The sequence below is a fragment of the Spermophilus citellus genome (assembly GCF_964194105.1).
Source record: "Spermophilus citellus genome assembly, chromosome: 10".
Taxonomy (NCBI): domain Eukaryota; kingdom Metazoa; phylum Chordata; class Mammalia; order Rodentia; family Sciuridae; genus Spermophilus; species Spermophilus citellus.
In genome coordinates, this window is record NC_138197.1 from 28,036,429 (window position 1) to 28,051,255 (window position 14,827).

The 14,827-nt window shown below is 42.1% G+C and overlaps 2 protein-coding genes across 6 annotated transcripts in view; one reads left to right on the forward strand and one right to left on the reverse strand.

The window, feature by feature from the left end:
• Positions 1 to 11,675, forward strand: part of TULP3 (TUB like protein 3) — an 84,948-nt gene extending 73,273 nt beyond the window's left edge. Inside the window, exons 5-11 of one of the 3 annotated variants that reach the window (XM_081310187.1) lie at positions 3,080 to 3,213; positions 3,559 to 3,756; positions 5,949 to 6,061; positions 6,370 to 6,484; positions 7,637 to 7,735; positions 8,134 to 8,305; positions 8,946 to 11,674. In XM_081310187.1, coding sequence (XP_081166313.1) covers positions 3,080 to 3,213; positions 3,559 to 3,756; positions 5,949 to 6,061; positions 6,370 to 6,484; positions 7,637 to 7,735; positions 8,134 to 8,305; positions 8,946 to 9,079 — 965 coding nt within the window. In that variant the 3' untranslated portion in view covers positions 9,080 to 11,674. Of the gene's footprint in view, positions 1 to 3,079; positions 3,214 to 3,558; positions 3,757 to 5,948; positions 6,062 to 6,369; positions 6,485 to 7,636; positions 7,736 to 8,133; positions 8,306 to 8,945 lie in introns of all 3 variants that reach the window. The other 2 variants (XM_081310186.1, XM_081310188.1) reach the window with 2 other exon arrangements.
• Positions 1 to 14,827, reverse strand: part of TSPAN11 (tetraspanin 11) — a 750,083-nt gene that overhangs the window by 338,555 nt on the left and 396,701 nt on the right. The gene's annotated exons all lie outside the window — the stretch shown is intronic.

The following is a 14,827-nucleotide window of genomic DNA, read 5'->3' on the forward strand; positions in this document are numbered from 1 at the left end:
TACTCAAACTCAAGTAAATGTGAGGAAAACAATGAAAAAAAGTGTTTTCATCTCACAGTTTTAAGTTTTTATTTTTATTTATTTTTTTAAAGTATTTATTTATTTATTTTAGTTTTCGGCGGACACAACATCTTTGTTTGTATGTGGTGCTGAGGATCGAACCCGGGCTGCACGCATGCAAGGCGAGCGCGCTACTGATTGAGCCACATCCTAGCCCGAGTTTTAAGTTTTTATAAGCCTTGGGATGTTCCTCAGTAGTAGAATACTTGCTTAGCATGTGCAAAGGCCCTGGGTTTCATCTCCAGCACTGGGGGAAAAAGAAAAGAAAAAAGATTATGAAAGATTCTGCATGAATTTTAGGTAGTATTTTAAATATCTTAACTGGAGTTAGTTGACTAGACATAAGCAAAATACAGAAAAATAAAAAAGTAACTGATCTAGAAAACAGGCAATCATTGATTTTTGTGTGGGGGAGGGGTATGAAAAATACGTCAATACATCATAAAACAAAATTTACCATTTTATAGTATATGGTTGAGTGGCATGAAGTACATTTACAGTGTTGTACAACTGTCACCAGAACATGTCCAGAACTTTTTGTCATCTAAGAACTTCTTCCTCCATACTTACTCAAAATAGTTCCCCATTTCTCCCTGCTCCCACTTCCTGGCAACCACTATTATCCCTTCTGTCTCTACAGATTTTCCTGTTCTATGTACTTCATATAAATGAAATCATACAAGATTGTCTTTTAGTATCTAGCTTATTTCATTTAGCATAATGTCTGGGTTTGCCTGTGTTGTCATTTATCAGAATGTCATTCTTTTAAAAGACCAAAAAATAGTTGCATTGTATGCATCTACCATAATTTGTTCGTTTATTCATCAGTTGATGGATATTGGATGGTTGCCATCTGCTGAATATTTTGAATATTGCTGCTGTGAACATTTTTGTACAAATACCTGTTCAGGTTCTGCTTTCAGTTCTTTTGTGTATATACCTGGAAATGGAATTGCTGGGTTACATGGTAATTCTGTGTTGACTTTTTTTAGGAATTGTCCTATCATTTTTCTGCAGGTGCTACATAATTTTACCTTGCTACTAGCAATGCACAAGGGCTCCAGATTTTACAAATCCTGGCCAATACTTATCACCCCCCTTTTTTTTCTTTTTAATAATAGCCTTCTACTGGTGTGAAGTGGTATCTTATGCTTTTGATTTGATTTCCCTGTTACTACTGATGTTGAACATGTTTCGTGTGCTTATTTTCTTGTATACATCTTTTTTGGAGAAATGTCTAGGTCCTTTGCCCATTTTCTTTCAATTTTTCACATTTTTATTGGTGCATTATAGCTATATACAATGATAGAATTTGTTGTTACATATTCATATATACACACAATAAAACAATATAATTTGGCCAATTTGGCTCCCCAGCACTGCCTGCCTTCCTTACCTACCCCATCCCTTTTCTCTAATCTACTGATTTCCCCTTGATTTTCATGAGATACCACCTACCTTTTTTTTCTTTTTTCTTCTCTGTCTTCCACATATGAAACAAAACATATAATCCTTGATCAGAGTTTGACTTATTTCACTAACATAATGTTCTCAAGTTCTATCCATTTTCCTACAAATTTTTTTAGATAAACCATTTTTCCCCTTTTTTATTTGTTCTAATTAGTTCTACATTACAGCAGTATGCATTTCAACTTGTTGTCCACAAATGAAGCACAGCTTCTCATTTCTTTGGCTGTACAAGATGCAGAGTCGCACCATTCATGCAGCCATACGTGTACATAGGGTAATAACATCCATCTCATTCCACCACCCTTCCCACTCCCACATCCCCTCCCCTCCCTTCACTTCTCTCTGACCAATTCAAAGTTCCTCCATTCTTCCCTAGGCCCTCCCATTATGGATCAGGATCCGCATATAAGAGAAAACATTTGGCCTTTGGTTTGGGGGGATTGGCTTATTTCACTTAGCATGATATTCTCCAACTCCATCCATTTACTTGCAAATGTCCTAGTTTTATTCTTCTTTAAGACTGAGTAATATTCCATTGTGTATGTATACCACAGTTTCTTTATCTATTCATCTATCGAAGGGCATCTGGGTTATTTCCATAGTTAACTATTATGAATTGAGCTGCTATAAACATTGATGTGTCTGCATCACTGTAGTATACTGATTTTAAGTCTCTGGGTATAAACTGAGGAGTGGGACAGCTGGGTCAAATGGTGGTTCCACCCCAAGTTTTCTAAGGAATCTCCATACTGCTTTCCAAAATGACATAATTTTTTCGTCTTTATGGCTGAATAAAACTCCCTTGTGTTTATATACCACATTTAAAAAATCCATTCATCTGCTGATAACCTTTGTCCATTTTTTACTTGACTTGCTTTTTTTGTTATTGTTGTATGGGTTCTTTATTTGTTAGACATTAACCCCTTTATCAGATGGGTGATTTGTAAATAAGTTTTTCCATTAGATATGTTTTATTTTATAAATTCAAAAACATTTATTTATTTATTTGGTACTGGGGAGTTAACTGATGGGTGCTTTACCACTGAGCCACATCCCCAGCTCTTTTTATTTTTTGTTTTGAGAAAGGGTCTCAATAAGTTGTTTTGGGCCTCACTCTGCGTTGTTGAGGCTGGCCTCAAATTTGTGATCCTCCTGCCTCAGCCTCTCCAGTCATTGGGATTATAGGCCTGCACCGTCGTGCCCGGCGGCAGACTCGATGTTTTAAACAGCTAAATTGGGGTGGCAATAGTGGAAAGGGAAAAAAAATAAGGAGGGGTATGAGAATATGAATTGTCAGATTTGGGGTAAAACATCTTGTATTTTGGGTCAGAATAGTTAGGATTTCTTTCCTTTTTTCTTTTTGTCTTTGATGGTGCTAGGAATGGAAGCCAAGCCTTGCGCAGGCTGGGCACGTGCTCCTACATGCAGCAGCACTGAGCTGAATCCCTAGCTGGGTTAGGAATATTTTAAGCAAGAAAATTCAAACTTATCTTTGTTTAAAAGATTTTCTTTTTTAAGCCATTGTTGTCAATATTTACTTTTCTGCCAGGTATCTCAAGCAGTTTGAACTTTGATGAGGAGGATACTGATGGTGAGGAAGAAGAAGGAAAAAAACTAAGTTCACAGTCACCATATTCAGAAACAGAGAGACCCAGTTCTGCATCCAGCCAGAAATCGACCACAGTATGTAGTTCTGAAACTTCTTCCTTTGGAGCTAATTTGGCTATTTCCCAAATAATCAAATGTATTAAATATGATTACTGATTGAGGATTCCTTCGAAAGTTGTAAACTCAAATTTAGACTTAGAAATTATGACTTCAATTGTTCTGTCTTAGGTTATCCACTGTAAGGTCATGTCCTGTTTTTTATTAAGTGTCTTCATTACTCTGAATATCCACGCCTTGTTTGGCTATTCAGTGTCTTGTGTTTTGTTGGAAGACTAGAGACAAGGGAGAAATCAGTACTTTTTGCAGAGAGTCTGAGGTTTTCTTACCCAGCCTATTGCTCATGTGTGGCCATCCTTTCAGGATCCAGGAGCTTCCAGTGCTGTGTCCCAGCAGGTTGACAACCAGCTGGGAGAAGTGGAGAATTTGGAGGATTTTGCCTATAGTCCCGCCCCTCGAGGTGTCACAGTGAAGTGTCGGATAACCAGGGATAAAAAAGGAATGGATCGGGGTCTCTTTCCCACTTACTTTATGCACCTGGAAAAAGATGAGAATCGGAAGGTATGAGGATTGATTCCTAAGACAACTTTTTCCCCTCTTTTTCTGTGGTGCTGGGGATGGACCCCAGGGTTTGTTAGGCAAGCGCTACCACTGAGCCCCTGAGAAGACTCTTGAGAAGACTTGCAGGAATAGATTGTTGGTGAGCCTCACAACAGAATGCTGATAGTTATCTAGTTGGTTGGAAGTGGATTGTGTGTTAATCCCCAGAGGTGTTTTCATTGTCTTCAAAGAACTATAGTCAAATAGCCAGGATCTATCCTTCCCCACCCCTGCCTGGCCCCAGGGAAAAGACTTATCAGTATATAGGATAAATAGAGGAGATTTTTTTTTTTTCATGGTGGAAATGGAACCTAGGGTTTTGCACATGCCAAGCAAGTACTCTACCACAGAGCTATGCAGCCCTAGAGAAAGGTTTTTGTTTTTTGTTTTTGTTGTTGTTTTTTTTTTTTTTAGTTTTAGGTAGACACAATATCTTTTTTTATTTTTTATGTAGTGCTGCTGAGAATAGAATCCAGTGCCTCAGGCATGCTAGGCAAGCGAGCTACCACTTGAGCCACACCCCCAGCCCCTAGAGAAAGTTTTAATGTAATTCTTTTCCCCCCTCTCCTATTATTTATTTTTGGTTAGTTTTTCTTTTTATCTTGGTAGAACAGGACCTGGAAAGAAGAACAAGTTTTAGGGAATAGGAGGAATTGGAAATATGAAAAGAGATGCAAGAGTCTTGTTTCTTAGCCTAGACATTCTAATTTATGTTTGAGGCAAATTGTGTGGGTGGCAGATACTGAGGATTGAACCTAGGGGCTCTTTACCACTGTTACCACTAAGCTACATCACCAGTTCTTTTTTTTCTTTTTTGAGGCTAGCCTGGGAATTACAATCTTCCTGCCTCAGCCTTCCAAGTTGCTAGGATTATGGGCATGTGCACCATGCCCAGCAAGTTTGAAGCAGTTTAATACTTGCTAATAAGCAGAGCATTTTGGACTAATTCTAGATATAAGTGGATGATTTTAAGTGCTTAGAAATGAGATGATGATGGTAGATATTATTCATATAAACACTACTTATTGAGGGTTAACAACATACCAGAATGTTAACACCTACAATCACTAAAGCCACAGGGACTTAAAACAACAACAAAATACAAAAAGAAGTTTTCAAAAACAGCTACAGGAAGGTGTTCAGGATCCTGTGTCTCCTACAGATGAAAAGACTTTTTCATGGCATTAGATGATGATTCTTTTAGAAGTTACTGGAAGTTTTAAGAATAAAGGTGTAAAGACTTATATGGAGAGTCAAGTTAGTGAGTTCATTAAAAATGTACAGGAGGCAGGCTGGGACTGTAGCTCAGTAGCAGAGCGCTTACCTAGCATGTGTGAGGCACTAGGTTCAATCCTCAGCACCACATAAAAATAAACAATAATATAAAGGCATTCTGTCCATCTACAACTATAAAAAGTAAATAAAAATGTACAGGAAGGAAATTGTGATAGTTTTGGTTAGATTTGTTTTGGTGCTGGTGACTCAACCCAGGATCCCATGCGTGCTAGGCAAGCCCTCTGCTCTATGCCATACTCCCAGACTTCCTGATGTTGAATTCTGAGAAGCATAAAGGATTTAGAAAACGGGAAAAGAGTGCTGGGGTGTAGCTCAGTGGTAGAGCACTTGCCTAGTGTGCATGAGGCCCTGGGTTCAACCCCCAGCACCAATTTAAAGGTAACATGTAGCTAGGCATGGTGGCACATGCCTGTAATCCCAGCAGCTCAGGAGACTGAGGTACGAAGATCATAAGATCAAAGCCAGCCTCAGCAAAACCAAGGTGCTAAGCAACTCAGTGAGACACTGTCTCAAAATAAAATTACAAAAAGGGCTGGGGATGTGGCTCAGTGGTCGAGTGCTCCTGAGTTCAATCCCTGGTACCCCCCTCCCCACCGCAAAATAATGGTAGCATATGACCAAAGTTTGTTTTTTTCTCCTTAAAGTCTAAAGAAAGGGAAAGAGAGGGACGGAGAAAGGAAGGGAGGGAGGGAGGGAGAAAGGCAGGAAAGGAAAAGGGGAAAGGGAAATGACCCAAAGATTGAGTGCTTGGCACATGGTAGACACTTGTAAAACATTTGCTGAAGTAATAGGCGGAACCTTGGGGGTTCACTTGATTTCATTTTTTGATTGACACGTTGTTTTTTTTTTTCCCCCAGATATTTCTTCTTGCAGGTAGAAAGCGGAAAAAGAGCAAAACATCCAACTACCTGATTTCCACTGATGCAACAGATTTATCTCGTGAAGGGGAAAGTTACATTGGCAAACTCAGGTGACAGCAGCCTTATATCACTATCCTATTATTTCTGATACCTGCATTCCTATGGTTTCAGAACAGTCCATACGCTTTTTAGTTTTTACAATCAGCATGTATAGATGTGGAATCAAAAACGAAAACAACAACGTTAAAAGAACATCTTAAGTCACTTCCTTGTCTAATGAAAGATCTTTGAAAAAGTGATGATGACTCTTTGAGCATTTGGAGAGCAGGCAGCTAGGCCTCCCTTCTACTGCTTAACCTTTTCTCTCCTAGTTAGGAAAATACACAGATCCCATTGTGCCTTTTTCTCCTGACACTAGATCCAACCTCATGGGGACCAAGTTCACAGTGTATGACCATGGAGTCAGCCCAGTCAGGGCCCAGGGTCTGGTTGAAAAGGCGCACACGCGGCAGGAGCTGGCCGCCATCTGCTACGTACGTGACCCTCCCAGCATACCCTTTCTCCTTCACCCCGCGAACCCTGCTGGTGCCACCGCCAGCCGCCCTCCAGGCTCCTTTCCACTTCTCTGATCCCTCTTTCTGCTGCTGGTATCGTTTTTCTTCACATATTCATGTTTTGATTGTTTAATTGTGAAATTATTTATTTAGGAATTATTTTTCACTTTTGTACTGTTTCTTGCCTCATCTACTCTTCTCTTTTCCTAATGCCACTTAATTCAGACCTTCCTGACCTTTTCTCCATTGACCAGAAGTTAGAATACAGTAAAACCATCTCTTTGCTTTTAATCCTTCCTTCTTTTCTTCCCTTCTTCCTCCCTCTCTTCCTTCCCTCTTTCCATTTCTCAAGTTGATTCCCTTTTTTTTTTTTTTTGTATTTTATTGAGAGACAAGGTCTCACTGAGTTGCTCAGTGCCTCACCATTGCTGAAGTTGGCCTCCTGCCTCAGCCTCCTGAGCCATTGGGATTACAGACATGCACCGCCGTGCCTGGCTCTTTTATTCTTGATAGAGACTTGCCAAGTTGCCCAGGCTATCCTTGAACTCCTGGGTTTAAGGACTGACTCAGCCTCCCAAGTGTCTGGGATTAATTATAGGCACATGCCACTGACCAAGCTTCCTAATTTTCATTCTCTTTTTAATTACACAAAGTAATAAAATTGTTTTTGGTGTTCTTGACATTGTTACCATTTGCCGGTGTGTTGGTACTGGGGATTGAACTCAGGGGCACTTATCCACTGAGCTCCATCCATAGCCCTTTGCATTTTTAAATTTTGAGACAGGGTTTCACTAAGTTGCCAAGTCTGGCCTTTGACTTGTGATCTATCTGCCTCAGTTTTCCATGTGTCTGGGGTTACTGGAGTGCACCTCTGCACCCAGCCATCGTCCGTATTTTTTTTTTTTAATTTTTCTTAGTTGTGTATGGACAGCAGGCCTCTGTTTTATTTGTTCATTTCCATATGGTGCTGAGGCACCCACTGCCTCATGCACACCAGGCGAGCACTCCTCTGCTGAGCCACACCCGGCCCATTGGCAGCATGTGTGTGCCTAAGGAAGCCTCATGTTAGGACAGACATGGTCTCTTTTTCTTTTCTGCTGTCAAATTGTGCTTTATTTTCCCATCTTCCAGGAAACAAATGTGCTTGGATTTAAAGGCCCTAGGAAAATGTCTGTGATTATTCCAGGGATGAATATGAATCATGAGCGAATCCCGTTTCGGCCACGAAATGTAAGTAAGGACAGGCTTGATTGGCAAAGGGCTCAAAAAGACAATGACATAACACAGAAGAGATCAGCACAGAGAAAGTATTGGTTCGTTCAGATCCTGAACTGGAATATGCTCACACTCTTCATTAGGAGAGCCGTCGCCCAAATTCTCAGGATAATTGCAGTTCCAGAGATGCTACTGAAGTCATTGACTTGAAATCATTTCTTCTGCAAAGAGAAATGCTAGATCATATGTGATATATAACAACAACAACAACCTGGCTTAGTGTTGAATTTAACTCTTTTCTTTTAATTTACCCTTTCTGAAATGGAGAAAATATTTACCTACTTCTGCCTTAAAATAAAATAAATGTGTTATCATACTTCTCAGTACAAAGTAACGATTTTACCTTCCACCAGGATCATGAGAGTTTGCTTTCAAAATGGCAAAACAAAACCATGGAGAACTTGATTGAACTGCACAATAAGGCCCCAGTCTGGAATGACGACACTCAGTCCTATGTGCTGAACTTTCACGGCCGGGTCACTCAGGCATCTGTGAAGAACTTCCAGATAGTTCATGAAAATGACCGTAAGCCACAGGAAGGGCTGTGTTGGAATGGGGACAGGGTTCTGACAAAACAGAAATGATCGCTTCCTATAACTGATAGGAAGTTATATTCAGGAGAGAATTACTTCGGAAAGAAAGGATTTGTCTGGAAAGACAAAACTAGACTTTTAGAAGAAAACTTCCCAATTGTTGTTGAAGCCAGGCATGGCAGCTCATGCTTGTTAATCTTAGTGACTCAGGAGGCTGAGGCAGGAGGATTGCAAGTTTTGAGGCCAGACTCACCAACTTGGCAAGACCCTGTCTCAAAAAGGGCTAGGAATGCAACCCTGGGTTCAACCCTTAGTACCAAACAAAAGAAAACAAAACTTTTGTATCCTCTATATATTGCCTATTGTATCATTTCTTTTTCTTTGTTTTTGTTTTGTTTTGGTTTCTTTCATGTTGGGGATTGAATTCAGGGCATCAGTACATGTTAATCACATGGAAATCACTGAGTTACGCCCTAGCCCACACCCACTTTAGTTCAGTTTCCTAATTTAAAGAGAACTGGTGATAAACTGATCCTGAGTTTTGTTTTGTCCCCTGTATCTAAAAATATATTGGGTTTTTCCCTAGTACAATCACACTATGGTCTAACCTCCAAATTTCTTTCTTTTTCTAGCTGACTACATAGTCATGCAGTTTGGACGTGTGGCAGATGATGTGTTCACGCTGGACTACAACTACCCGCTGTGTGCACTTCAGGCCTTCGCTATTGGGCTTTCTAGCTTTGACAGCAAGCTAGCTTGCGAGTAAAAAAAGCAATCAGAGCTGAGCTCGCTTGCTACAGAGCTTTCAGGAGCAGGAAATCGCCACCTTGACCTTGCAGAACATGAAGAGCAAGAGTATGACTCTTTTGGAATGATCCCTGTGTGTGTGTGTGTACATACAGTACATACATGTGTTTATGCATGACTGTGTACACACACACACACACACACACACACACACCCTTCTCTGAGCTCCAGAGACTTGGTCAGGGATCACAGCTTAGCTTATCTTGGGTGAGAGAGGGTTTAAAGCACAGACAGGTTCTTGTCAGGAGTTCATTAGTGGCTCCTGAAGTTATCACCCAACAGATTCTGTGCCTCAAGAGTGAGATTCTTATGCTTGGAGATTTGCAGCAGAATCAGATTCTAACGATTAAATAATTGGGTCTCTTTTTTAGAAGGCCTTTTCAGAGAGTGATGGTTCCCTAAATTGCCTTTAGTCTCCAGGGCAAGAGCCTACAAACTTTGTCTTCAAATGGCCTAATAATCTCTCTCACAGCTACTCAAATCTGCCTTTGCAGTGCAAAAGTAGCCGTAGATATTTCATGCACAAACAAATGTGGCTGTGTTCCAATAAAACTTTATTTACAAAAACACGCAGCAGGCCAGATTTGGCCTGTGGGCTTCAGTTTGCCAACTCCTGCTTCAGGTATATCCATATGCTCTGTGGGCTTGAACAACTTCCAGAAGGGGCCTGTGATCATGGAATTGTGAGTAGAAAATGACACCCAGGAGCAACAGTTTTACGGATTGTACCTTAAGGGGTACTCGTGCTACAGCCATTGTTATGTAGCTTTTACCTTGTTTTTGTGACAGTGGTTCTAGATTGTCATCTACCATAGGGACCAAGAAAACCCAAAGTTAGTGATCATTTTGAGCCCACACAGGTGACTGAATTCTGCTCTCCCATCATAAGAGAAGGTAGAGCCTGCACTGTACTCCCCTGGAAAAAGACCTTATGTGCCCCAGGAAACCAGCTTAGAAGTGTGTTTTCTTTATCAGAGGGAGTGTAGTATTTGTTTCTTGGGACCAGCTTCTTTTTCCATGGGATGGGAAGGTTCTAACATCACAGTTCCCCTTGTTTTCTTCCCTCAGGGTAGGTGAGTAGGCAGCAATCTCAGTGGCTGTGACAAGATTTGTGATCAACGATGTGAAAATTTTCTTTAATTGTCGTTGTTTCAGTTTAGGCTGAAAGCACACACTCCAGAGGGGACTTAGTTCTAGTGAAGACCGAGAGTCCTTTGATAGTTGCCTTCCTTCTCAACCCACTGTGCCTCCCACAGCTATGACACCATGGTGCCACTAGTGTGGAAGGCCACACACACCTGCACACATTGCAAGAAATAAGGGAACGTTGTGTGCAGGAACTGTATCAGTGTCACTGTCAAGAGTGGTGGCAGAAGAGATTTGGTGAATACCGCTAGTTGCCTCTTGAGCTCTGCACACCTTTCTGGGAAGAGCTTTGGGCCCTTCTTGATGTCCATGTTACTAGCCCCCTAAGGCTGGTCCATCAGTGCAGATGCTGCTCCTGTCACTTTTCCTCTCAGATCCTAAGATTTCTACTGAGTCTTTCAGATATGAGCTCCTCCCAGCAAATTATGACTCTTACACAAATTCATGGGTACCACAGTGGTATCTGAACTTGAGAATCCAAAAACTCTGTGAGTTCTATATTGAGCACCATTCAACTCCCAAGCCTTTGGGCACTGAGCTGTTTGCCAGCATGAGGCCAGGAATCGGATGCGGCTCTGTGATATTTCCCTCCTTTCATCCCTGCTTCCTGTTGCTGCTCCTTTCTCCAAATCAAATAGCCACATAAAGGCAGGAGACCCGGGAGATGAGGAGATCTCGTGCTCATCCCCTACTGGCAAGGCGGCCTGCTTGTTTCGACATAATTGGTTTCCACCTCAGGCATGCTTCCCATAAAGTGCCTCATTTATAAAAGTGCCCGAAAGCCTGTCATACCTCTGTCCCCACCGTGCTGATGTACCGTCTAACAAGTGACCCTTGTTGAAGTAGAAAGCTATCCACTGATTTCCTGTCCTAGGATAACAGTGTCTGGGAATGGAGGACCTACGGTGGGGTGACTGGATCTGATCCTGCTTCTTCCTACTCTCTGACTCAGAAAGCTACAGACCCCAGTTTCATGTACTCTCGTCTTGAGTGTGCAGGTGATTGGTTTTACATAAATCATATTTATACCTTTTGTATGCTACAGAAATAAATGATAATTTATATAAAAATATGAACGTCATCTTCCTCCTGATCTCATCCTTACAGTTCCTCTGTCAGGGTCTCTAGTGAAATTTTTCATCGTGTCAGCAGTGAGCTGATGAGGTCTTTGTGATCAGTATCAGCACAAACTTTGGACCTGGGGTAGAGCAGGAGGCTGCAGACTGAGCCTTCTATTTTGGAGGCTACCAGGGCACATCATCCATGTGACACCAGAGCTTACTGGACTGGTAGCAGGACCCAGAGCTAAGCTAACAGGCCACAGAGAGCAGCCTTTATATCACCTGGACACTGCACTGCTGAGCCTTCAGGATGTCTTTTATAGTCATTGCTGCCAAACAAGTGAAGTGTCTAATGGTAAAAGACCCCTCCCCACCTCTAAGAATTCACATTTTAAGCGCTACCTTATATTGATAAGTTGAAAAGAAAGCATGTTCACAAATCTTTAGTAGGCTTTCCTGCACAAAGCAGTGTCATGGCAATAATAAAGACACAGGAAAAAAGCAGGAGCCTGAAGCAGGGTGAGAGCTGGAGCCTGTGCTCAATTCCCCCTTTTAATATTTTATTTAGAGACAGGGTCTTGCTGAGTTGCTAAGGGCCTGGCTAAGTTGCTGAGACTGGCTCTGAACTCACGATCCTCCTGCCTTAGCCTCTCGAACCACTGGGATTACAGGCATGTGCCACCACACCTAGCTTAGCATTCATTTTTTTTTTTTTTTTTTTTTTAGTTGGATACAATACCTTTATTTTATTTATTTATTTTTATGTGGTGCTGAGGATCGAACCCAGCTCCTAACATGTGTGAGGTGAGAGCTCTTCTACTGGGCCACAACCCCAGCCCCAGCCCTTTTTATTTTGAGACAGGATCTGTAGTGAAGTTGCTGAGGCTGGCCTCAAACTGGGGATCTTCCTGCCTCAGCTTCCAGAGTTGTTGAGATTACTGGCATGTGCCACAGTGCCCAGCTGATTTTGAAAAAATAAATGTCTTTTATTTTACCAGTACAATTATGAGTTGACATTTGTCAGTTCAGTTACAGTAACGGTACATAATTCTCTCAGACACATTGCTCCACAGAGGAAATGCTGGGACACTGGGAGCTGCCCTTTTCCTTGGCCTCCAGCTCCTTCTCTGAGTAGAACGGCCCTTGCCCATATCCTCACTCCACATGCCTGTTCTCTGCCCAGCCAGGGGTTGACCTGGGACTGGCCAGCTTGTGTCCCATCTCCTGAGACCTATTTCCTTGCCTTGTGCACACTGCATCCTGATGCGCTCTCTGCTGCTCTGTCTCCTTGTCATCATGGCTGGTGTGTCTCTTCTTGGTTCTGGAGATTGAACCCAGGGACACTCTGTCTCTAAGCTATATTCCTAGTCCTTTTATTTTGAACCAGGGTCTCTAAGTTTCGGAGGGTGGCCTTGAACTCCCCATCATCCAACTTCAGCCTGAGTATCTTGGATCACAGGTGAGCACCACCACACCAGACCTCAGCCTTGAGCTGGTCATGTAGCTCGTGTGAGGCCCTGCAAAAAAGAAAGAAAAATGCCTGTCTTGCTGGGTATAGTGGCTTGAGACAGGAGAATTGCAAGTTTGAGGCCAACTTCTTAACAAGATCCAGTCTGGAAAAAAAAAAAAAAGGTCTGGAATGTAGCTCAGTGGCAGATGTCCCTGGGTTCAGTCTGCAGTAAAGTCTAGTCTTTCAACAGATCAACCAGTAGATTTTCCCCCACCTACAAAAACCTGGGCTGCCACAATAATAATTTGCTGTTAGTGCCGTGAGGACTACAGACTTCAGATGGTTTTATGGCACCACCTGGGGACCAAAGCTGCATATTACAAGTGCATTAAAATAACAAAATAACAACAATGATGTAATATAGGTGAGGAGGTCTAAAAAGGCTGAGTGACTCCTGCACCATCTTGTTTACTAAGCACCCTAGTGGTACAGCATGACTCTCATAAATGCCTGAGAACTCTAGTAACTCATTTTTTATTCTTTTGGTGGAGATTGATCCCAGGGCCTCACACTTGGCTTTAGAGTTTCTAAGTGGGGGAGTAAAACTGTCCTCATGTCCAGGAAGAAAAAGACAGGAAGGGTCAGGGTCCCACAGAACCCTTTGAGGGCGTACCCCCAATGACCTAGGATTTCTCACTAGGCCCCACCTCCTAAAGGCTCCGCGACTTCCCAATAGCACCAAGTTGGGGGCCAAGTTTTTAACACATGGGCTTTTGAGGGACATTCAACATTCAAATGATATCAGGAACCAAGTGGGGGTGAGAGCTTTCCTGGCGTATCACCACCTTTTATGACACATCTCTTGTTTAATGTGGTGGCTCTCAAGCCTCAGGGGTCTCATATCTAAACACTCTCTACCTAGATTCTGTCCCTTGTTATGATTTTCTTTTTTTTGGGGGGGGGGTACTGGGGATTGAATCCAAGGGCACTTAATCACTGAGCCAAATCCCCAGACCTTTTTTTTTTTTTTGGAGACTGGGTCTCCCTCAGTTGTTTAGTGCCTGGCTAAGTTGCTGAGGCTGGCTTTGAACTCATGATCCTCCTTGCTTCAGCCTCCAGAGCTACTAGGATCATGGGCCTGTGCAACCATGCCTGGCTGATTCTCAAGAATAATTGTCTTGAAGTTCGGTAGCTTGGAAACAGGAAGGCTAGGAAGGAAGAATAGTCTGAGGGAAAAGGATGATAGGCAGAGGAAGGTGAGGAATTAGGAGGATCAATCTGAGGCTTGGGTTCAATCCCCAGTACTAACAGAAATGAAAAATGATTTTAAAAATTGAGTTCAAGTTTAAATACTAAGGTGCTAATTAAGCGTGCTTGGGACAAACTATATCAGCATAATATAGAAATGGCTTTAGTACTTCAGTAGTGCCTCTCACATGCTAGGCAAGCACCCTACCATTGAACCACACCCTCCACCCCAAGTCTATACTTTTATATTGGTTTATGAACTACTAAATCAGTGGGGTGCAGTGCCTCACACCTGTAATCCCAGCAGCTCAGGAAGCTGAGGCAGAAGGATGGTGAGTTCAAGGCCAGCCTCAGCGATTTGGTGAAACCCATCTCAGAATAAAAATTAAAAAAGGGCTGGGGATGCGGTTGAGTAGTTAAATGCCACTGAGTTCAATACCTGGTACCAAAAAATAAAAATGAAAGAAAGAAACTCTTGACAGTTTCTTAAAGCAGTAATCAGGTGGGTGCAGTGACTAATTCCTGTAATCCCAATGATTTGGGAGGATGAGTTCGAGACTAGCCTGGACAATCTCAAAAATCAAAAAGGGCTGGGGATGTAGCCTAGTGGTAAAACACCCCTAGGTTCACTTCCTAGTATTGCAACATCATCAAAAAATAAATTAATTAAGCCGGGCTCGGTAGTGCACACCTATGATCCCAGCAGCTCAGCTGAGGCAAGAGGATTGCAAGTTCAAAGCCACCCTCAGCAACTTAGTGAGATCCTGTGTCCAAATAAAATATAAAAAGGACTAGGAAAGTC